We start from the raw sequence: 20948 nt of genomic DNA on the forward strand, positions 1-20948 counted from the left end.
TGTGAGGTTTACATTCCACCTTTTTCCAATTGAAAAGGTAAAATGGGAGCGGTGGAGGAACGACACGCCGAGATGGACTCAATGTGGGTGATAGAGCATCGTTTTTCCATTAGTCCAGGGTACATATATTTATACAGACAACGCTAATTATTATGCCTACTAGTCACTAGCTGATTGGCTTAAGCTCTAAAGGTCGTATTCGCATGGTCCACCTACTTGCAGTTAGCTAACAGCACAAGCTTCTTATAACACTAAGTTTCTCATGCCACTATTTCTAATTCCTCTTGACTTGTTTTCGATACACAACGGTACCATAACACAAAGTTTCTCAGACCACCGTTACCATAACACTAGGTTTCTCAGACCACTATTCCTAATTCCTCTTAACCTGTTTTCGACACACCACAGTACACAAGGCTGAAGCGTCCTTGACATTCTTCATGTATCAGCAGCTGTGAGCAGCTGCAGGCAAACCCTAGTGATGCCCAGCATCAGCGAGGTAGCATCAGCCCCTAGAACAGGCTCTGATCGTACAACTGCTCGGTGGGCTCATGACCCTTGTCTCTGAGCCATTCTCCAACAGTAAAAACAACCAGTATTTTCTCTCAGTCTTTTAACTGTATTAAATCAGTAACAACTGAAGAATAATCTGCATTATACCATATGTACTAGTGGAGTAGAGCTCTGTGGTGGGTTGACCCTGGCTAGACACCAGGTGCCCATCAAAGCTGCTGTATCACTCCCCTTCCTCAGCTGGACAGGGGAGAGAAAATATAATGGAAGGCTCATGGGTCAAGATAAAGACAGGGAGAGATCACTCAGCGATTACCGTCATGGGCAAAACAGACACCACTTGGGGCAATTAGTTTAGTTTATTACCTATCAAATCAGAATAGTGTAATGAGAAATAAAACCAAATATGTAAAACACCTTCCCCCCACTCCTCCCTTTTTCTCAGGCTTAGCCTTACTCCCTAATTTTCTATCTCCTCCCCCGCAGCGGCACAGGGGGACAGGGGATGGGAGATGCAGTCAGTTCATCACACATTGTCTCTGCTGCTCCTTCCTCCTCAGGGGGAGGACTCCTCACGCTTTTCCCTGCTCCAGCATGGGGTCCCTCCCACAGGAGTCAATCCTCCACAAACTCCTGCAGTGTGAGTCCTTCCCATGGGCTGCAGTTCTTCACAAGCTGCTCCAGAATGGGTCCCTTCCACAGGGTCACAGATCCTGCCAGAATACCTTCTCCAGCGTGGGCTCCATGTTTCCACAGGTCCTCAGGTCCTGCCAGGAGCCTGCTCTAGCGTGGGCTTCCCATGGGTTCCCAGCCTCCTTCAGGCACATCCATCTGCTCCAGCATGGGGTCCTCCATAGGTGGATACTTGCTCTACCATTAACCCCCAGGGGCTGCAGGGGACAGCCTGTCTCACCATGGTCTTCTCCATGGCCTGCAGGGGAGTCTCTGCTCTGGCACCTGGAGCACCTCCTCCCACTCCTTCTTCACTGACCGTGGTGTCTGCAGAGTTACTCCTCTCACATATTCTTACTTCTCTTTGCCTGCAGTTCCACAGATTTATTTCCCTTTCTTAAATATGTTATCACGGAGGTGCTCCCACTGTCACTGATGGACTCTGCCATGGCCAGTGACGAGTCCTTCTTGGAGCCAGCTGACACTGGCTCTATCAGATGTGGGGGAGTCGTCTAACTGGCTGTCACAGAAACCATCCTTGTATCTCCCACCTCACTACCAAAACCTTACAATACAAACCCAGTACAAACACTTCAGATAAAAATAATGGACAGAGCAAGCCAGTGGCAAATACTTTTGGTTTTCTTTTTCCCATACATGACAGTATGCTTAAATTATTGAATTTACTCTGGCATTCAAAAAGATTAACTTTGTTTTCGATGATGCATGATCTGTAGTGTATATTTTTAGTGTTTGATTCACTGAGAAGTGGTTTACTGATAGTCATTAATAAGTTAATGCAGAAAAAAAATTTTTGTTTCTCAGATTTTTTTTCCTTAGATCTGCGATTATGTATCAATACCACAGTGATTCTCATAAAAAGCAAAACAACATGAAGCAACTTTTTCTTTTTTTTTTTTAGTTGGTTTTTGTTTTGCCTTTTTTTTTTTTTTCCCTGATTTTTGTTTGTTTGCTCTTCTGATATTGTTTTCAACTGAACTGAAGCCTTTTTTATGCAAAACTTTTGGTGGGTTTGCAAATAAAATTTCAAGAACACAGAACTGAAATAAAAGTAATGGACTTTTTTCCATGCATATCACTGTTGTGTTTAGGACAAGGGAAATAACCTTTAGTCTAGTTCTTTGTCATGGACTTTTACCTCAAATTCTTCTTTAGTCTTAGTCTTCCCTGCCCACAGTCAGTACATGCCAGTCTATGTTTCCGACTATTTTTATTTATTTTGTCATCCCATATCTTCTCTCTTTGGTACTTTGTTCTGCTCACAGAGCTATGTCTTTTGCTTCTCACTACTTCTCATGTCACCATATGTTTCTCCCTAGGCATTCCTTGCCTAACTGTTCTTCTCCATTTTAGTGTAACTCCTCTTTTTTTTCTCTTTCTAACCTCATCTGTCTTGTTCAGCACAGTAAATGCTGATTTCATCACAGGTTTTTCTCTACTCTTTTCTACTTTCAAGTTCCCATGCACATACTTTATTCACATTCTCATGTTCATCAAGTGTCTCTAAATTGTGCATTTTATCCTCGCAGCCTTTACCCTCTTATATGCTTTGTCCTCCACTCATATCCCATGTGAACTCCACCATCTTCTACTGCATTTTCGGTCCTAAGATCTTTCCTATGAAGTCATACCAAAAATATATTTCAACATAACTATCCAAAGACACTCTACATCTTCACCATGCCAGCATCTTTACTGCTCACCCACCCCTGCTATCAACATGCAGGAAAAAAACTCAAACCCTTCCCAACTTCACAGATAAGCTCTCCTATTTTTTTTTCTTTTTATTTTCTGATTTCACTAGTCTTTGCCTACTTATGATTTAAGATTTTATTATTTCCCTCTTTTAGCTGTTAATCAGAAGGGTTCAAAAGTATCAGCCAAGGTATTACTAACATTTCCCATGTTTATGCAGATAATATAAAACTCTACAGAAAAAACTTTATGGTTAATATGCCTTTTTTTAAAAAAAAAAATATGAATTGTAGAATTCATGTACACAACTGCAAACATACATTCTAGCTCTCTGCAATTTAACAGTTAAGGATCCAAAACAGCATTTCAACTTTTATTTAACTTTTACATCAGTAATATCAGTCCAAGTAATTGTACTTTTGTTTACATCAAGATTTTTCAAAAAGTAATTAAATAGAACTTTTTCTCATCGGATTTTAGTTTAAAATAGCATCTTTCACTTAAAATATTATATATAGTAAACATCACTGAAAGATATCAATGTCCAAACTGAAGACATCAGACCATCAGAAAATCAGTATGTTGTGTACTACACTGGAAGACAGTGAAGTAATAGAGTGTGCACTGATAACTGAAACAGCATTATTGTTTTCTTTTCTATCCACAGAGGGAGCTTCCAGGACTTCAATTATGGTCTTATCTGAAAAATCAGCCGGTGAATAAAAGGACAAAGAATTAATTACTCTGCATCATCCACAAATGTGGAGTCTATTCTTTCCAGTAACAGTAATGTTTTTTCATTTCTCTTTCAGTTTTATTTCTTACTTCACCTCCTGCTATCCCAGACAGGATCTAGTAAAATATCTTCCTTAAAACAGATTTAAACCTTTCCCCTTTTGACATTGTCTGTATTTACATAATACTTTTTGCAGTGCTGTTCTCATCTCATATTTGCAATTAGTCAAGAATGTACTGCTTAACATTACACATTTGCACAATACTTAATTATATTGTCACCTAGAAGAAAAATGATGTATTCAATCTTAGCACATAAACCATGAATAGAAAACAGATCTTTTCATTAACAGTAACATCCCTCTCACAGTAGAACAGAGCTCAACTCAACAAATTTGTCATATTTCAGTTTTCTTCACATCACGTAACTACTGTGATTCCTTAATAAGATGCAGAAAACTGATGAAAGGGACGGTGGAAATGAATCTACCAAAATGATTATTTTTAACATAATCCATTAGAATTTCCCAACAATAAACTGGGTAGTTCATACAAGATTAACCTATCATATGAGGATTAAAGAGATGTGCTTCTAGAAGTGTATCATTCTGTAACAAAGGCAAAATAATAGCTCAAAAATGTGATGAAAAGTCCCATGTTGACTCAATTTCATATCTACGACTAGACACTAAAACCTAGTTTTTGCTAATCCACAAAGAACACAGAGCCCCTCAACTGAGAATTTAGCACAAAAATCTATAACTACCTGATTCAGGTGCAGTATATTATGCAGTTAAGTTACTGTGACTTTTCCTAAAATTTTCCTGTCAGTAACTCCAATAAATAATAATAAATGCTGAGATAAGAGCAAAAATCTGTACAGACAGCTAGTCAAAAAGAATGATTATTGCAAATGCCATAGAGTCCTTTAAGGAATTCTCTTATGTCTTCCACAGCCTAAGATGTCAGAGAGGTGAATGCAATAGTAAGACAGACAAAGATATAGCATCCATGATCTGTCTACTAAACAAAATAAGTTTACATGACAGGTAAGATTAAAATCTAGCTGTTTTTTTATGGAAAATTTTGGGAGTTACTGAAGTCTACAGAAAAAACTATATGCTCAACATCTTTTTTTTTTTTTTTTTTTTTTTTTTTTCTCCATAGCTGAAATATGTCAGAGAAGTCAAATAGAGTTTCAGTATGTCCATAGGATTTAATAATTGTGACCTTCATACAAAGAAATCCACTGAAAAAAATTGCATGTAAATTAACAGATATCGGAAAGAAATAATTTTATAAAGGAGACACATATTTTTAAAATAAGTTAAATGCTATAGGTTAGAACGTTTCATGGAACGTTTTTGAAACTGTGACTCAGTTCTGGAGATCAAAAATCATGCAATTCCAGCTGATTTCCATATAGCTAACTATACAGCGAAAGAGGGGAAAGGGCACCTTGAGGCACATTAAGGAAGTTCTTGTCAGTGATATTTTAATTAGGGCTACTGACCTTCAGAAAATTAGGCAATTTAGGAAGTGGGAAAGAAAGAGGTGTTCACTGAATTCTCAAAGTATAGAACTGATCTCATAGAAATCTTTATTACAGATGAGTAGTGCTGCTATAATTGCTGAATCACTTATTTAAAACACACTGAAATATTCTTTTCACCATTTAAATCTAGCAAGTTTTATAAAAGGGATGAAATATGCAATAAAGTTAATTTTAAATCTACTTACCTGTGACCTTTAAAACAAGTGGTAGCAAATGTGACTGTCTGGCAATAGAAAATGTAGATTTAAAAGGGTTAAACACCATCCAGCAAGAGAAAAACTAATTCTTTATTCAGCATGGAAATGCATGCTGCTAAGAATTAAATACATGTCCAGTGGAGGAATACTATTCATTTCTATTTACAGAAAGGTCCTAAAATATGGCAAATAGAAACTACAAAGTATTGATACATATATTATTACTCTTGTTTGTTCTTACATGATTCATTTTACCAAAAATTAATCAAAAATATACTAAGCACAAGCTTGTAAAATTTTAGTAAATTCTGTGGCATTACTAAGGTACAATGTCCCCAGACTATGAAGATATGATGATCACATGGAATCTTAGTCAATTGAGAAATACGAACAGTGGAGACTTTATCAGGATACTGGTCAGATCAATATCAATTGAAGGTAATATTGATAAAATAAGACATTCATACTAAGAGGTATATGAAGGTAATTGCCTATTCCATGTTAGATCATGCAGCACTTAGAGCACAAGAAACAACAGGGACTTCTGTGTTTGTGGAACAGAATGTCTACAGCTGATTTTACTTCTTCAATAGCTTGGTACATGAACACGGACAAAAAGCAAACATACAACAGCAAAGGTAAAAAACCAAAAAACATAATTATAAAACACTAGTCATGAACAACAATTCCTATTCAAACTGAAAACTGTCATTCAATCATGCAAGAGAAGATTATTAGTCATGGTATCTGTTTTATAGAAATACAGATCCAGAGAAAGAGCAGAAACAGATGAAGATTGGATTGAAACTGTTGAAATACTACAGATAAAAATGAGACTCCTAAAAGTCAAAATAGGAATTTGGGCATCTAAGTGCACTTTGGAGCTCCCAGGTTCAAGAAAGTCAGGAACACTTAAATCTCCGAATTCCTATTTCAACTTCTAGAAATATATAATCTAAATGCTCAAAAAATTTTCTAAAGAAACATTATGTCTAAAATATGTCTATATATTATTATACTATTATGTATGTCTAAATACTATTATTATTATAAGGAAAAAATGTCTAAAAGGGAAATGTGAAGATGACATGAATATGGCTATGCTCTAAAGATAATATACTGTTACAATGGCATGACCATCAAAGCATGAGGGTTAGGACTGTATACACTAAAAATAAACTGAGGTTTTATCTGAAGTTCAATGACCAAAGTTTTTATAAAAATTCACAGTTTCCTCTTTGGTGAACTTTAAACCTCAGGGATTATACTAGGCATAAAACAAATCCATGTATAGTAGATGCTGCCAAATGAGGTCCGAAGTCCATTTCTGAAAGTACTTTTGCTACATCTAAGAAAGTGGCCAGGGTAAACAAGAGAGACTCTGAATGTGGGGTCTGCTACTACTTACTGGCTCAACAGGCCTTGAGCAAACTAAACATATTCCATTCTGTTTATGAAGTTGAACTGTTTTCTTCAAAGACAGCTTGATTTCCTCAAGTGTTTACAATCTGTCTGTTGCAAAAAATAGGGACAATATTTACCTATCCATAGTGCAATTTTTCCTATCCATTGTACATCATTTTCAGACAGGAATATGTGTTTAAGCACAAACTTCTCACATTAGTATGATAATGATATGATCAGTATCGTATCACTTTAGAACAGCCAACACTTGAGAGGCAAAGGACTAAACCCTTGCTTTTCTTGCTGTAATAGTTCCTACAGTATTTTCAACAAAGTGGATATTATAATGTTATTGACATTAAAACCAATAAGTAAAAACAATGTATAATAACTCAGTATCTATCACAGTGAATTATTTTAATGGGAAAATGGTGTGTCACCATCTTCCTATTTAGATTAGAAGTATTCAGAGGTCTAAAGAAAAGAATTACCTTAATGAAAAAATACTACTGATATTTATAAAACCAACTCACGATAATAACACTGCCTTTTCCAGGATTTGTGTCTATTAGAAGTACAAAGTCATGATCATGCTTTTATAACACAAACTCACTACCTAAATGTGCAGAGAAGGCAGAAGCAATGAACTGGCTATTTGCTGTTTCTCTTACACTATGCAAATAGAGCAAGCTGTAGTTGCTCTTCTATTGATTTCTCTTCAGATGACCACAATGCAGCAAATAACTGTCAGAAAAACATTCCTGATGAAGACCAGTCCCTGAATCCAACTCTAGTGCAGAGTTAATAGTTTACATGGGCAGCAGTCTTTAAAATAACAAAGTATCATCCTAACACAGTAAAATTTGGTTCCCAGAGCTCCTGTTTTTCTAAGCAATTTAATGACACCAGGACTAGCACATACATCAGAACTAATCTGTGAATGTCTAATCCTAGTAAAACATTTACTTCTACATGTTTCTGGACTTGTATATTTTCAAGGCATCTTGATTTCCTTAGATAAATATGGTTTCTTTAACTCTAATCATGTAACTTTTTTTTTTTTCCATATATGGACTGCCATAGTACATGCACTGACAGTATCTATTTTACCTGTTATGGCATTAAGAATTTCTTTAATTCTTAGCCACACAACTTACCCAGATTTTATTTAGAACACTGCCTTATTTACTGATGTTTTAATCTTTTTTTCCCTCCTTTTAGCTTACATTAAATACTCGGATGAGTTAACCTTGATGCATGCATTCATCTCTTCAGCTGCTATAGGTTATTTTATACAGAGCATTAATCATTGTGACTTCTAAATTATCCTTATTAGATTGCCACTTAAGTGTCTAAAAATAGCAGTGTGGTCAGAGTGCATTTTAAACAGAAGTGGATACGGAAATCCAAAAGCTTCAAAATTAGGTTCAGAAATGTTAATGTTTTAGATAAATATCATAAAGTTCTCATCAAAAATAGAAGCTTATGCATGCAACCAGTTTCACTAAAGCTTCTACACAATAGACTCATGCATTTATTATTCCTTCTAAGTGTGCTTGTATCTGATTTTCTTCATACACCATTTTTCATTTTTCCCTTCAAACTCCATTTACCCCAAGTTAGAGAATTCTCCTCTTTTGGTTTCTTTTGCCTCCTCCTGAATCCCTCAGCATTTTTCTCCACTCAGCTGAGGGGATTGAGTGCACCCTCAGTCAGCTTGCAGATGACAGTAAGTTGGGTGGGAGGGTTGATCTGATTGAGGGTAGGAAGGCTCTACAGAGGGATCTGGACAGGTTGGATCAATGGGCCAAGGGCAACTGTATGAGGTTCAACAAGGCCAAGTTCTGGGTCCTGCAGTTGGGTCACAACAACCCCATGCAACGCTACAGGCTTGGGGAAGGGTGGCTGGAGAACTGCCTGGAGGAAAGAGACCTGGGGGTGTTGGTTGACAGCTGGCTGAATGTGAGCCCGCAGTGTGTCCAGGCGGCCAAAGCAGCCAGTAGCATCTTGGCTTGTATCAGAAACAGTGTCGCCAGCAGGACTGGGGAATTAGTCCCACTGTATGTGGCACTGGTGAGGCTGCACATCAAATACTGCGTTCAGTTTTGGGCCCCTCACTACATGAAAGACATCAAGGTGCTGGAGCATGTCCAAAGAAGGGCAACAAAGCTGGTGAAGGGTCTGGAACACAAGTCCAGTGGGGACTGACTGGGGGAACTGGAGGAGAAAAGCAGGCTCGGGCGAGGCCTTATTGCTCTCTACAACTACCTGAAAAGAGGTTGTAGTGAGGTGGCTGTTGGTCTCTGTTCTCAAGTAAAAAGTGATAGGATGAGAAGAAATGGCCTCAAGTTGCACCAGGGGAGGTTTAGACTGGATATCAGGAAAAATTTCTTCTTAAAAGGGTTCACTGAAACAGGCTGCCCATGGAAGTGGTTGAGTCACCATCCCTGGAGGTATTTAAAAGATGTGTAGATGTGGCACTTAGGGACATGTTTTAGTGGTGGACTTGACAGTGTTAGGTTAACAGTTGGAACTGATGATCTTAAAGGTCTTTTCCAACCTAAACAATTCTATGATTCTATAAATGGTTTCTGGTTTTGAGTTCTAACTTAATACTTGTAAGCTTCATCCCAACAGAAACAGTGGGTGAAATATTCTTTGAGTACTATTACCCGACAACAGTTTACCCATATTTCCCTCAATTATAGAGACATACAACGTTCATTTTTATACAAATTCTCTTCATTACAATCTGTATCAGTTACTTTTCTCCATCAGAATATATCGCTGTATTTGTGTGTGTGTATGTATGCATACACATACACCAAAACACTGTTTTGGTTGCAATGAAGACAAAGAGGTCAGGTTTGTGTCATTTTATATCATTTTACCAGGTAACCAAAGATCTTTGAAAATGTTACTCAGTGTACTACTTCTGACATTTACAAAAGATAAACAGCTGCTGTCAAATGAAAGAAGAAGGGCAAGAAATGAGAAGTTACTAGAAAAATCCAGAATATGAACAATATTGAGATGCTTGGATTTGATTTCCCCTAGACCTGTGTAGACATTAAAACTGGTAACTCATAATCTTTTTATTTTATTTTATTTATTCTTTCTATTTTCATGATTTTCATATGTTATTTGTTTTCCCGACCCACAGTTTTCTAGTTCATAGGTTACTGTAAATATTTTCACCACAGTGTTATGAAATCAGTAAAGAATTCTTCTGGAAAATTAATTTCAAATTCATTATTCTGAACATTTATTCAGGATACCCTGATCTTAACACTTATGGTTACTTAGTTGAGAAATTTAAATATATCATTGTTATCTATGTACATATTAAAAACAGGCCAGGATATGTTCCTGAACACTGTAGCAAGCTGAATAAAAATCACAAACTATTTTTAAAAAGCATTATTGTAGAAACAATTTGAAAATAGAAAATTCATTTATGTAAATCACACTTCAGGAGATAATTCTCAAGCAGAAAATGCAAACATTCACTGAATAAATTATTAGTTATGAATTATTCACCTGTCTGTATTTTCCTCCTCACATCAGTGAAATAACAGACTGAGCAAACATTTAAGATGTCTGTATTCAATAAATGCTTCAGTATCCAATATTTTTTCACTGAACCTGATCTTTCACATCAAAGATGGAATTTTACATTCTTGGTTGGACCCATCTTGGATGGGTTCAGTGGAAAACAATAATGACTACTGCCAGTGCTCATTGCTTACATGCCACCTCCAAAACACACACAAAAAAACCTCCTACGTGACATTAAGCTGTGAAATAAGCCAATAGGGCTACACAGAATATAAAATTATTTCCTTGTCATAACTATATTCAGTGACAGAAAACCCTTATTACATCAGATAGGTAAGACCATGTTTTGGGTATGTCCTGGGTTGAGTGAATGGTGGAGTTTTTTTGGTGGCAGGGGAGAGGGATATCGGAGTGGCCCCCTGTGAGAAGCTTCTCGAAGCTCCCCCAGCTCCGGCCTCCCCCTGCCACCCATGAAGATCTACGGTGGAGCAGACATTGATTTATGGCCTGTGCCCGAAGAAGGCCAGGGTCTCGTGGGAAAAGGTAGCCCCGCTGCTGTAATTCAGTGCTGGGAGGATTGCAGCATGCAGGGGAGTCCCACGCCGGAGCAGCTTGGGAAGGGCTGCAGCCGTGGGAGAGAATCCAGTCGGAGGAAGTTAGTGACCCATGACGGAGCAGTGTGGGGAACGCTGCGGCCCATGGGAGGAATTCATGTTGCAGAAAGTTTGTGGAGGACTGTCTCCTGTGAGAGGGGGACCACGATGGAGCAGGGGGAACAAGTTCCGGACACTCCCCTCACCGAAGATAAGGGAAGTGGCAGCACTGACTGCACCCCCCATTCCCTGCCCCTGCGCCACTGGGTGAGGAGGTAGAGATATCGGGAGCAGAACTGAGCCTGGGAAGAAGGGAGGGGTGGGGGGAAAGTGTTCTCAAGATGTGGCAACGCTTCTCACTGTCCTACTCTGTTATGTGTTGTTAGTGTCTGTAATAAATGTATGTTCTTTTTATCTTCCCCTAATGAGTCTGCCTTTTGCTTGTGATCATAAAGGGGAATTTTTCCCCATCCCAGTACTATCTCAAACCCCAAGCCTGGCTCTCTGTCCCTTCTCATTGCTGGAGGGGAAGGGAGAAAGAGCTGCTACATTGTGGTTGGCTGCCAACCAGTCCTAAACCACGACAGGGTATTTGTGGCAAGGTCTTGGTAGCGGGGAGGGGAGGGTGTGTGTGAAGTGCTACAAGGATGGTTTCTATGACAGCCAGTTAGACGATTCCCCCACATCTGATAGAGCCAGTGTCAGCTGGCTCCAAGAAGGACTCGTCACTGGCCATGGCAGAGTCCATTAGTGACAGTGGGAGCACCTCCGTGATAACATATTTAAGAAAGGGAAAAAAATCTGTGGAACTGCAGGCAAAGAGAAGTAAGAATATGTGAGAGGAGTAACTCTGCAGACACCACGGTCAGTGAAGAAGGAGTGGGAGGAGGTGCTCCAGGTGCCAGAGCAGAGACTCCCCTGCAGGCCATGGAGAAGACCATGGTGAGACAGGCTGTCCCCTGCAGCCCCTGGGGGTTAATGGTAGAGCAAGTATCCACCTATGGAGGACCCCATGCTGGAGCAGATGGATGTGCCTGAAGGAGGCTGGGAACCCATGGGAAGCCCACGCTAGAGCAGGCTCCTGGCAGGACCTGAGGACCTGTGGAAACATGGAGCCCACGCTGGAGAAGGTATTCTGGCAGGATCTGTGACCCTGTGGAAGGGACCCATTCTGGAGCAGCTTGTGAAGAACTGCAGCCCATGGGAAGGACTCACACTGCAGGAGTTTGTGGAGGATTGACTCCTGTGGGAGGGACCCCATGCTGGAGCAGGGAAAAGCGTGAGGAGTCCTCCCCCTGAGGAGGAAGGAGCAGCAGAGACAATGTGTGATGAACTGACTGCATCTCCCATCCCCTGTCCCCCTGTGCCGCTGCGGGGGAGGAGATAGAAAATTAGGGAGTAAGGCTAAGCCTGAGAAAAAGGGAGGAGTGGGGGGAAGGTGTTTTACATATTTGGTTTTATTTCTCATTACACTATTCTGATTTGATAGGTAATAAACTAAACTAATTGCCCCAAGTGGTGTCTGTTTTGCCCATGACGGTAATCGCTGAGTGATCTCTCCCTGTCTTTATCTTGACCCATGAGCCTTCCATTATATTTTCTCTCCCCTGTCCAGCTGAGGAAGGGGAGTGATACAGCAGCTTTGATGGGCACCTGGTGTCTAGCCAGGGTCAACCTCCCACACCATATGAATATGCACCATTATATATACCATATCAAGGGGCTCTGGGAAAAAATTATTTGTATGGTTTTTAACATTTATATATGTGGAACTATTTATGTCTATTTCACTACAATTATGATAATGATGAAATAAGGAAGAGAATATAAATATAAAAAAATCTACAAAAGCTTATGTAATATCATTCTGCATAGTCTATAAAAAGAAGTACATTAGATATTTACCTTAATAACACAGAAACTTTTAAAGGTGAAAATCTTTAAGATATCATCTTAAGCTAGCATGACACAGCTGATTTATTTATGTGTATTAAAGTTTGAAGAACCATCTCTCACCTTCAGATTCTGAGAATCTTTAATGTAATTCAGTATCACCAGAAGATTTACTTCTGACCTTCACAGATCTTGATAATCACCATTTTTCATTACTTTCTTCCTGATTCCCATCCTTCTAATCAGCAGCTCTTGTTTTTGTGTATTATTTTTTGTATATCTAATATTTTGGAGTGTAGTGATGCCATGACTGTTCCTATTGTTATTTTAACAAACCTTCCAAAAGAGAGCATTTCAAAGACAAAACATTTGATGTCAATGATACTTTTTACAATCCTGGGATCCATATTCAGTTTCCTTTTATATATATATATATATATATATTTAATTGAAAACACACTCTCTGCAGAGGATGCAGATGATTTTTAATACACATGATAAAGTAAAATACAGTTTGCTTGCCTTTTATGCTATACACATTTATATTTATATATAAATCTTTTATGCTTTAAAAAGCTAATGCTGCAAAATATTTTTTTTTAACCACTTTAAACTCACTGTTGCACTTTGGATTTTTACACATAAATTGTGTAATCTAACAAATGCTTTGATGATTTCCTCTTTGAGGATGTTACAGAAAGACAAAAGTCATGCACAGCTAACTTGTTATATGTCCTTGAGTTACACGGTTGTGTCAAGTAGTTAAAACTGTTGTGTTGCAAGTTTTTTAGCTGAAAATGCAAGACAAGTAAATGATGGACAAGCTATGACAAACATAGGCATATCAGAACTAACTGTGTTGAAGTCATCATCATCTGCCCTACTTTAATTCATAGATTAATTAATAGATTTTCTGTGAGTAGCAACAGAAAAAGTGAAACACCAGTCTGCGTACTGGTGACAACATTTGGAATCTGTACCTAAGTTAAATGTAGTGATGGATAAATTATCTATGCCTTCGGCTGCAGAAGGAATCAATAGAAAACTCTTTTGGTTCAAAGAAGTAATTAACAGAAGTCCAGCCAAGTAATGTATAGGTACAGCCTTTTGCTTTTACAGTGCAGAAGATTATGATCAAGAATGGTGACCGAGTTTGCTCCAAGGAAGAGGATCATAGCTTCTAGCAAACACGCAAATCCCTGAGACTGCAGAAGAGCCACCAGTTTCAATAAAACAGTGAAGCAACTCCACACTTCAGAGTTGTGTAATGGGACTGTGTTGGGCTTCTGTGGCACATTTTTTCGGTAGCGGGTGTGGGGGCTACAGCAGTACCCCCTGTGAGAAGCTTCTTGAAAGCTCCTCCAGCTACAAGTCAGACCCACCTCTGGCCAGTGCCAAGCCAATCAATTGCACCTCTGCAGGTATTTAAGAAGGGGAACCTGAAAGGCGGTTGGGACTTGTGAGGAGGAGTTGTGAGAAGGATGAACAACCAGGTCAGTGGAAGGAAGGAGAAGGATGTGGGGGAGGTGCGCCAGAGTAGAGACTCCTATATCCCGTGGCGAGACGGGCCACCCACCCTGCCACACATGGAGGTCTGTGGTGGAGCAGAGGTGGACCTGAAGCTTGAGGAGAAAGCCACTCCAGGATAGGCCCGGGACCTTTAGGGAATAAGTGGCCACCGCTGTTGTGGTTTGGTGCTCAGAGGACTGCAACAGGCCAGGCTGGCCCACAACAAAACAGCATGGGAATGGCTGCATCCCGTGGGAGCAACTCACGCTGGAGAAAGTTCATGGAGGACTGTCTCCGGTGGGAGGGGAGACACCTGAAGCAGGGGAAGAATGTGTGGTATTTACCTCACCACCTGAGAAGGCAGGAGTGGCCAGCTGACTGTAACTTCCACCCCCTGCCCCCTGCGCTGCTGGAGGAGGAGGTGGAGAGGTTGGGAGCAGAGATGAGTGTAGGAAGAAGGGAAAGGTGGGAGATGTTTTTGGATGTGTTTGGTGCTTCCCACTGTCTTCACCTTGGCTGCTAAGTGTTGTCTTTGTTAGCATTTGAATTAAAGTGATGTTCTCTTCTCTTCTCTTCCCCTAAGGAGTCTGTCTTCTGCCTGTAACGATAATTGCTGAGTTACTTCTCCCTGTCCTTAAATGGGCATGTTCTCCCTCCTCATCTCTGATATGGGAAGGAGTGAGTGAGCGGCTGTGTGGTGCTCAGTTGCCCTCTGGGCCTAAACCACAACAGTGACTATCACAGCATACTTGTGATTTGGTACTCCTTAACCTCAAACTTTCCATAACAGTGAGTCATTTTACAGCATGGGGAGTTTCCAATAAACTCTAACACCCCAAATCATTTAAAGAAGACATTGGCAATACATGTAGCAATTCATGCACAACAAATCATTCAACATTAATACAATTTTAATATGCAAATTCACAAGACTGAGAAAATTATGATAAAACAAACTTCCAGCTTTAACTTCAGCTAAGGTAAGTAAAATGGAAAATAGTTCTCAGAACTTAAATATACAGACATATGCAGACATTAACATACTTCTGCATTGCAAAGATTTGCTGTTTAAAATGAATGTTACAAAAATGGTCAGATTTTCCCCAAATTTTTGCTAACATTGTATAATTACTAGTTTTAATTCCTCTGCTTTGGATAGAAATTTTAGAAGAAATATTGAAAACAAATAAAACAAAATTGGATCATAGTTGTGGAATGGATAACTCATTATTGTCTCATGAAAAAAAGAACCAACAAAACAGCAAAACCAAAGGCGGAATTTCCATGTATTTCCCTATCTGTATCAGAGAAGAAATGGTCAACTTTTAATTGAAGATATTTAATCTTCAAAACTCTTGCTAATGAATGGCATTGTGATGCATTTCCCCATGAGCTGTGTCACTCATGTTTTCACTGAAACTATCAGCCATGGTGTCCTGGGTTTTAGTGAGTGGTGGGGTTTTTTGGTAGCAGGGGAGGGGGCTACAGCAATGGACTCTGTGAGAAGCTTCTCGAAGCTCCCCCATCTCCAAGTCACACCCACCTCTGCACCAAGGCCAAGCCAATCATCTGTGCCTCTGTGATAAAATATTTAAGAAGGGACGTGGGAGGAGGAGTTGCAACATCTGTGTGAACACCAAAGTCAGTGTAAGGGCTGCATCCCGTGAGAGGGACTCCAGTTGGAGAAAGTTGGTGTCCCATGCCAGAGCAGCTGGGGAAACACTTCAGCTCACGGGAGGAACTTGAGTTGGAGAAAAGTTATGGAGGGATGTCTCCTGTGAGAGAGGGACCATGCTGGAGCAGAGGAATAAGTTTCAGAAGTTCCCCCTCCCTCCTATGAAGTTGGCATAAGTGGTAGCACTGACTGCACCCCTGATCCCCTGCACTGCTGAGGGAGGAAGTAGAGATCTTGGGAGCAGAGCTGAGCCTGGGAAGAAGGGAGGGGTGGGGAGAAAGTGTTCTCAAGATGTGGTTATGCTTCTCACTGTCTTATTCTGTTAAGTGGTGTTGTTGTTAGTGTCTGTATTAAATTTATGTTCTTTTTTTCGTCCCCTAACAAGTCTGTCTTTTGCCCATGACCATAACGGGTGTTTTATTCCTCCCTGTCCTATCTCAAATCCCAAACTTTTGCTTATTTTCTCCTTCTCAGTGCCAGGGGGACGAGGGAAGTGAGGAGCTGCGTGGTGCTCAGTTGCCCTCTGAGCTCAAACCATGACACATGGGAAATTTGTCATTCAAACTGTAAATTGCTCTCTTTCTTCCCCCATCTTCTACTTTTGAAAATGATGGAGACTATAATTTCTTTTACCTTATTACTATCTTTTTAAAATAAACTTTTAATTAGTAATGTTAAGCAGCAAGTACATAGCATAAAAACATTTTTGATACAAAACTATGAACTACAGAAACTACACTAGTTAAAAGGATTAACGTATGTAGCCCCAAATAGATAAAAAACCCTATCAATTATGATATGAGATTCTTCATAGATAAAATACAGATGATGATATCGAGAATACAAATTTCTAGGAAGAACTAATAGTAGTACCACTACTGAAGGGAATGTTTAAAGGTGTAAAAGTTTCCTTAGTGCTTCTTGAACCAAAGCTTAAGTTTACGATACATTTTTTATAATGTTTTACCATATGCCTCCTGAAGTTTGAAAAAAACCCAAGAAAAATAATTGTGCATTCCAGAGTGAAACTCTGATACCTTAATATACAAACACATTTGTAACCACTGCTCATTTTAGAGCCAAAGTAAGAGACCTATTCAAAAGGTTGGCCTTGGGAGGTTGGACTTTACTGCATCTGAAATTATACCCTAAGGAATGGAAAAAATAGAAACAAATTGAAGAACATACACATAAAGGCCCACGACTTGCCTTGTTCAAACACATTTACATTTACAGTAACATTAAAGAAAATCTAAAATTAATTTTAATTAATCTCTTTTCAAGATTAAACTAATCCTTATCAAAGGAAAATATTTCCATCCAAAAGCATGTATTTTACTATTAATAACAACTATTTCACTTGAGAATTTTATCTCAACCAGAACTGTACCAATGTTTAAAAAGATGTTAATATTGATCCTCAGGATTGCTGCCTGAAAAATCTTAACATAAGGATCAAGAACAGTGCAGAAAATACTTAAGAGATAACTTTAAAAAGGAAAGTGATAGCCACGTCAGTGAGGAAAGAAATAAAAATGAGTAAGCAAATAGATTTTTTTGTCAAATCAAGAAAAAACTGCTAAAAAAACTAAACTGTAATTAACAATACTTAATTAATACTTAATAATGAGAGCAGTTCCAGTAACGGCAATGGAGTTAAGCTTTCAAAAGTACCTTTAGTAATTAAAGGATTTGAAACAATAAATAAAACCTACATGAATGATAAACTCCTTTCAGGTATAAGATAACAAAGCATACATTTAGGTCATCAGTAAACCATCAATGTGAAGACTGACATCAAAGAATATTGCGTAGGTAAAGATGCCAGTCACCATGACTCTTTCTAAACCAATTCCTAATACGCAGAGAAGTGAAAACAAATCATATTTATCAGCCACAAGAGGGGAGAAAGGTTTATCTCACCTAACTTTAGAATACCTACATCAAAATTCAGCACCAATAGGCAATGAAGTATTTTAAAGTTTGGGGAGGGGTAAGATGTACATGATTCATTTCAATCTAACAAATACATCTAAGGTCAGAGGAACCAGCCTTAGAAAAGACTGCCTTTTCTACAGCCCATAAAGAGAGTTCTTATAACTAGATCATTTACAGATGCCTACATAGTCCTCCTTGCATCTCAGTTGTTATAAAAATTTTACAGTGAGTGAAAAAACTGTGATCAGTTCACTGATGACAGAAGCTTCAGAACCTTAGGTTAAAATAAGCTATAAGGTGACAGACAATTCAAAACTAACTTCTGAAAAGGAAAACACAAAGTAAAGAGCTGTGAAACTGTACAAAAGATAAGTTTAGAACGAGTGGTTGCAAAGTGCAAATCCTTACATACAGTGAACAATTTTGAAGTACTTATAGAAACACAGGGCCCTCAAAACTGGGCATCTTCCATCATTCTAATGCACAGTAGTAGTAAAAAAAAAAAAAAAAGAAAAAAAAGAAAAAAGGAACATGTTACCTCTGGTAAGCAGTCTTGTAATAAGACAATGACTCAGTTAAAAAGATGATAGAAGTAAAACAGTAGACATCATAAAATGTGCAATGTTCGTGACTGAAATAAACTTGGGCATTTCATTTAAGAAGACTTAACATAAACAGATAACAGTAAGAGAAAATCTATAAAATAAATAGAGATTTAAGAGTTTCATTCCATGACTCCGTCTATGTACTAGTTTAGAAAAGAGAAAATATATTCCCCCTAGAAACACAACTCCTAAATAAAAAACATAAAAAAGATCAATAGACTACCCCTGAGTGTGATGGTTTACATCCTTGAATTATGCATCACTGCCTGCAAGCCATACCTCCAATCTGCATGGCAACCATTAAAATATTTTTATTTTATTTAGTTTGAGATAATGGAATCAAAGCCTTACTTTCACCCTCCTACATATCTAACAACCTCCATATCCCAACGTTTGCACCAGCATTTAACATTTTTTTTTTAACTTTTGTTTGATATCTTACCGGTGGCAATATTCAAGAAATAACTATCTACACCACTGTCTGCAATACCAATATGGGATTTCAAAAGAGTCCTCGCTGAAGAGATCAAGCAGCTCTACCTCTCAGATTTATCACTCTGTCTGAAGATGGGCAAAGACAATATTGTAGCAGCTTATGCTCATTTAACATTTGGAAGACTGTTTTTCTTTTCTTACTCCCCACAGCCATACGGATTAGAAACTCATTTATTTCTCTTTGTTATGAAAACACAATCTGAAGCAGAAGTACGTAGCAAATTCAAAAGGAAGGACAATTATGCAACAAGTAAGCCACTGCATAGTCTCATTATACCATAGATGGGTTTTGACAATAAGAGTGACAAGAACATTTTGAATTAAAAGTCAACAAAATTAAAATTCATAACATGAAATACATTTTAACATAATATTTAACTGCGGCAAGAAACAACTGAAGCCTAAAGCTTAGTAAAATTTAAAAATTAATCAGCTTTTTGTATGGACAAAAGGATAGAAGTAACTTGACAGGATAAAATAGTAGACCACAAGTACCACTATTCTTCCTTTAGTCCCAGCTGACAATCACTGGGGATGAAGGAAAGATGCAACTCTGGTCTAGAACTGTATCATTCGATTTTCCGTGTGGATTTTGGATATCGTCTGTCTGTTACTGTGTGTCCTCTGCTCTCAGTAAGATTCATGTGAATGGAAGATGATAAGCATAGGAAGGCTTATTATTATTACTAGCTACAAAGCTAATAGGAGATAAATAGATTGGAATATCAGAAACTAAACTCTGAATTAGATGACCAAAAATTAAATATTGATTAATATTTATTCATTTCTAAATAAATTTGGATTTGTTTGGTTATGATTTTGATTTCTGTTACTTCATTTTATACTTAGATTAAAGGTTTCAGAAAAAATAAAGCAAGTATTTTATTTTTTTTTTCTTAATTACAAAGCCAAGTGTAACACAGCCGGGATTAATGCTTTGGGAAAACAACTTTAACATACCTAGAAAGACAAAAGAGATTTTGCAGTACATTTTTAGTCCTCAGAATACCTTGAGACTTAATGGATTAATGCTAAGAGTAGGTTTTTGATATTTGTTTGCTTTTTAGTGCCTTTTATCTTGCCATATGCTAAATTAGTTTGGTTTTTTTTTAATTTTCTAAACACTTTCAGTGTAATTCTTTACATTTCACTGCTTTTTAAGGATTTGCAACAATGTATAGCGCAAGTAGTTTAAGTGTTGTTCTACAGAAACTTAATTCTCATTATTGAAAGAACATACCCAAATGCTTTCTTCTTGGTGATATTGCTTCCAGTTTCTTCCACTATCACTAAACATCAGAAGGTAGCTTGTTACCCAGTCGGAGCTCCCATAACCACCTTGAGTAGCAACAGCAGTAATCTCAGTTCTTTCACCAAGATCAATCTGAAGCCATTGATATTTATTGGACACAAGTGGAGACCAGCCACCAGCACCTTAAAAAGAATGAAAAATACTGAAATGTATTCCTAAAAGAAGAGAGTTAACACAAAACTAGCATATGTTAAAATGAATTAATTCATTTGAGCAACCCAATCTAGTGAAAGACATCCTTGTCCACAGCAGGGGTTTGAAACTATATGATTTTTAAAGGTCCTTTCCAACCCAAACCATTCTATGAATCTATGATTTTAATTCAAGATAACATTGCACCAAAAAATGTCTTGGTATTATTTAGCAACTGTTATAAAGATTGATACAGATTACTTGATATATGTAACCAATTATAGCAATTAAGAGCCATTGTGAATTTATTCACTTTTTCTCTAACTTTTGTCATGAATTCTACAAAGTAATTCTTACCCAATTAGACTCTTTAAGTCAAAAACCCAGAATTTTGTTTATTTGTTTTATATGCCTCTTTTATTTTTTTTTTTAATGGACTAGAAGAT

The 20948-nt window shown here is 38.1% G+C and overlaps 1 protein-coding gene across 3 annotated transcripts in view; it reads right to left on the reverse strand.

Annotated features, from left to right (window-relative positions):
- Positions 1 to 20948, reverse strand: part of LOC104358009 (contactin-associated protein-like 4) — a 252607-nt gene that overhangs the window by 155028 nt on the left and 76631 nt on the right. For all 3 annotated transcript variants that reach the window (XM_032992904.1, XM_032992903.1, XM_032992905.1), the window contains exon 3: positions 20299 to 20492. In XM_032992904.1, coding sequence (XP_032848795.1) covers positions 20299 to 20492 — 194 coding nt within the window. The remainder of the gene's footprint in view (positions 1 to 20298; positions 20493 to 20948) is intronic.

The sequence above is a fragment of the Tyto alba genome, unplaced genomic scaffold (assembly GCF_018691265.1).
Source record: "Tyto alba isolate M040663 unplaced genomic scaffold, T.alba_DEE_v4.0 Super-Scaffold_13, whole genome shotgun sequence".
Classification (NCBI taxonomy): Eukaryota; Metazoa; Chordata; class Aves; order Strigiformes; family Tytonidae; genus Tyto; species Tyto alba.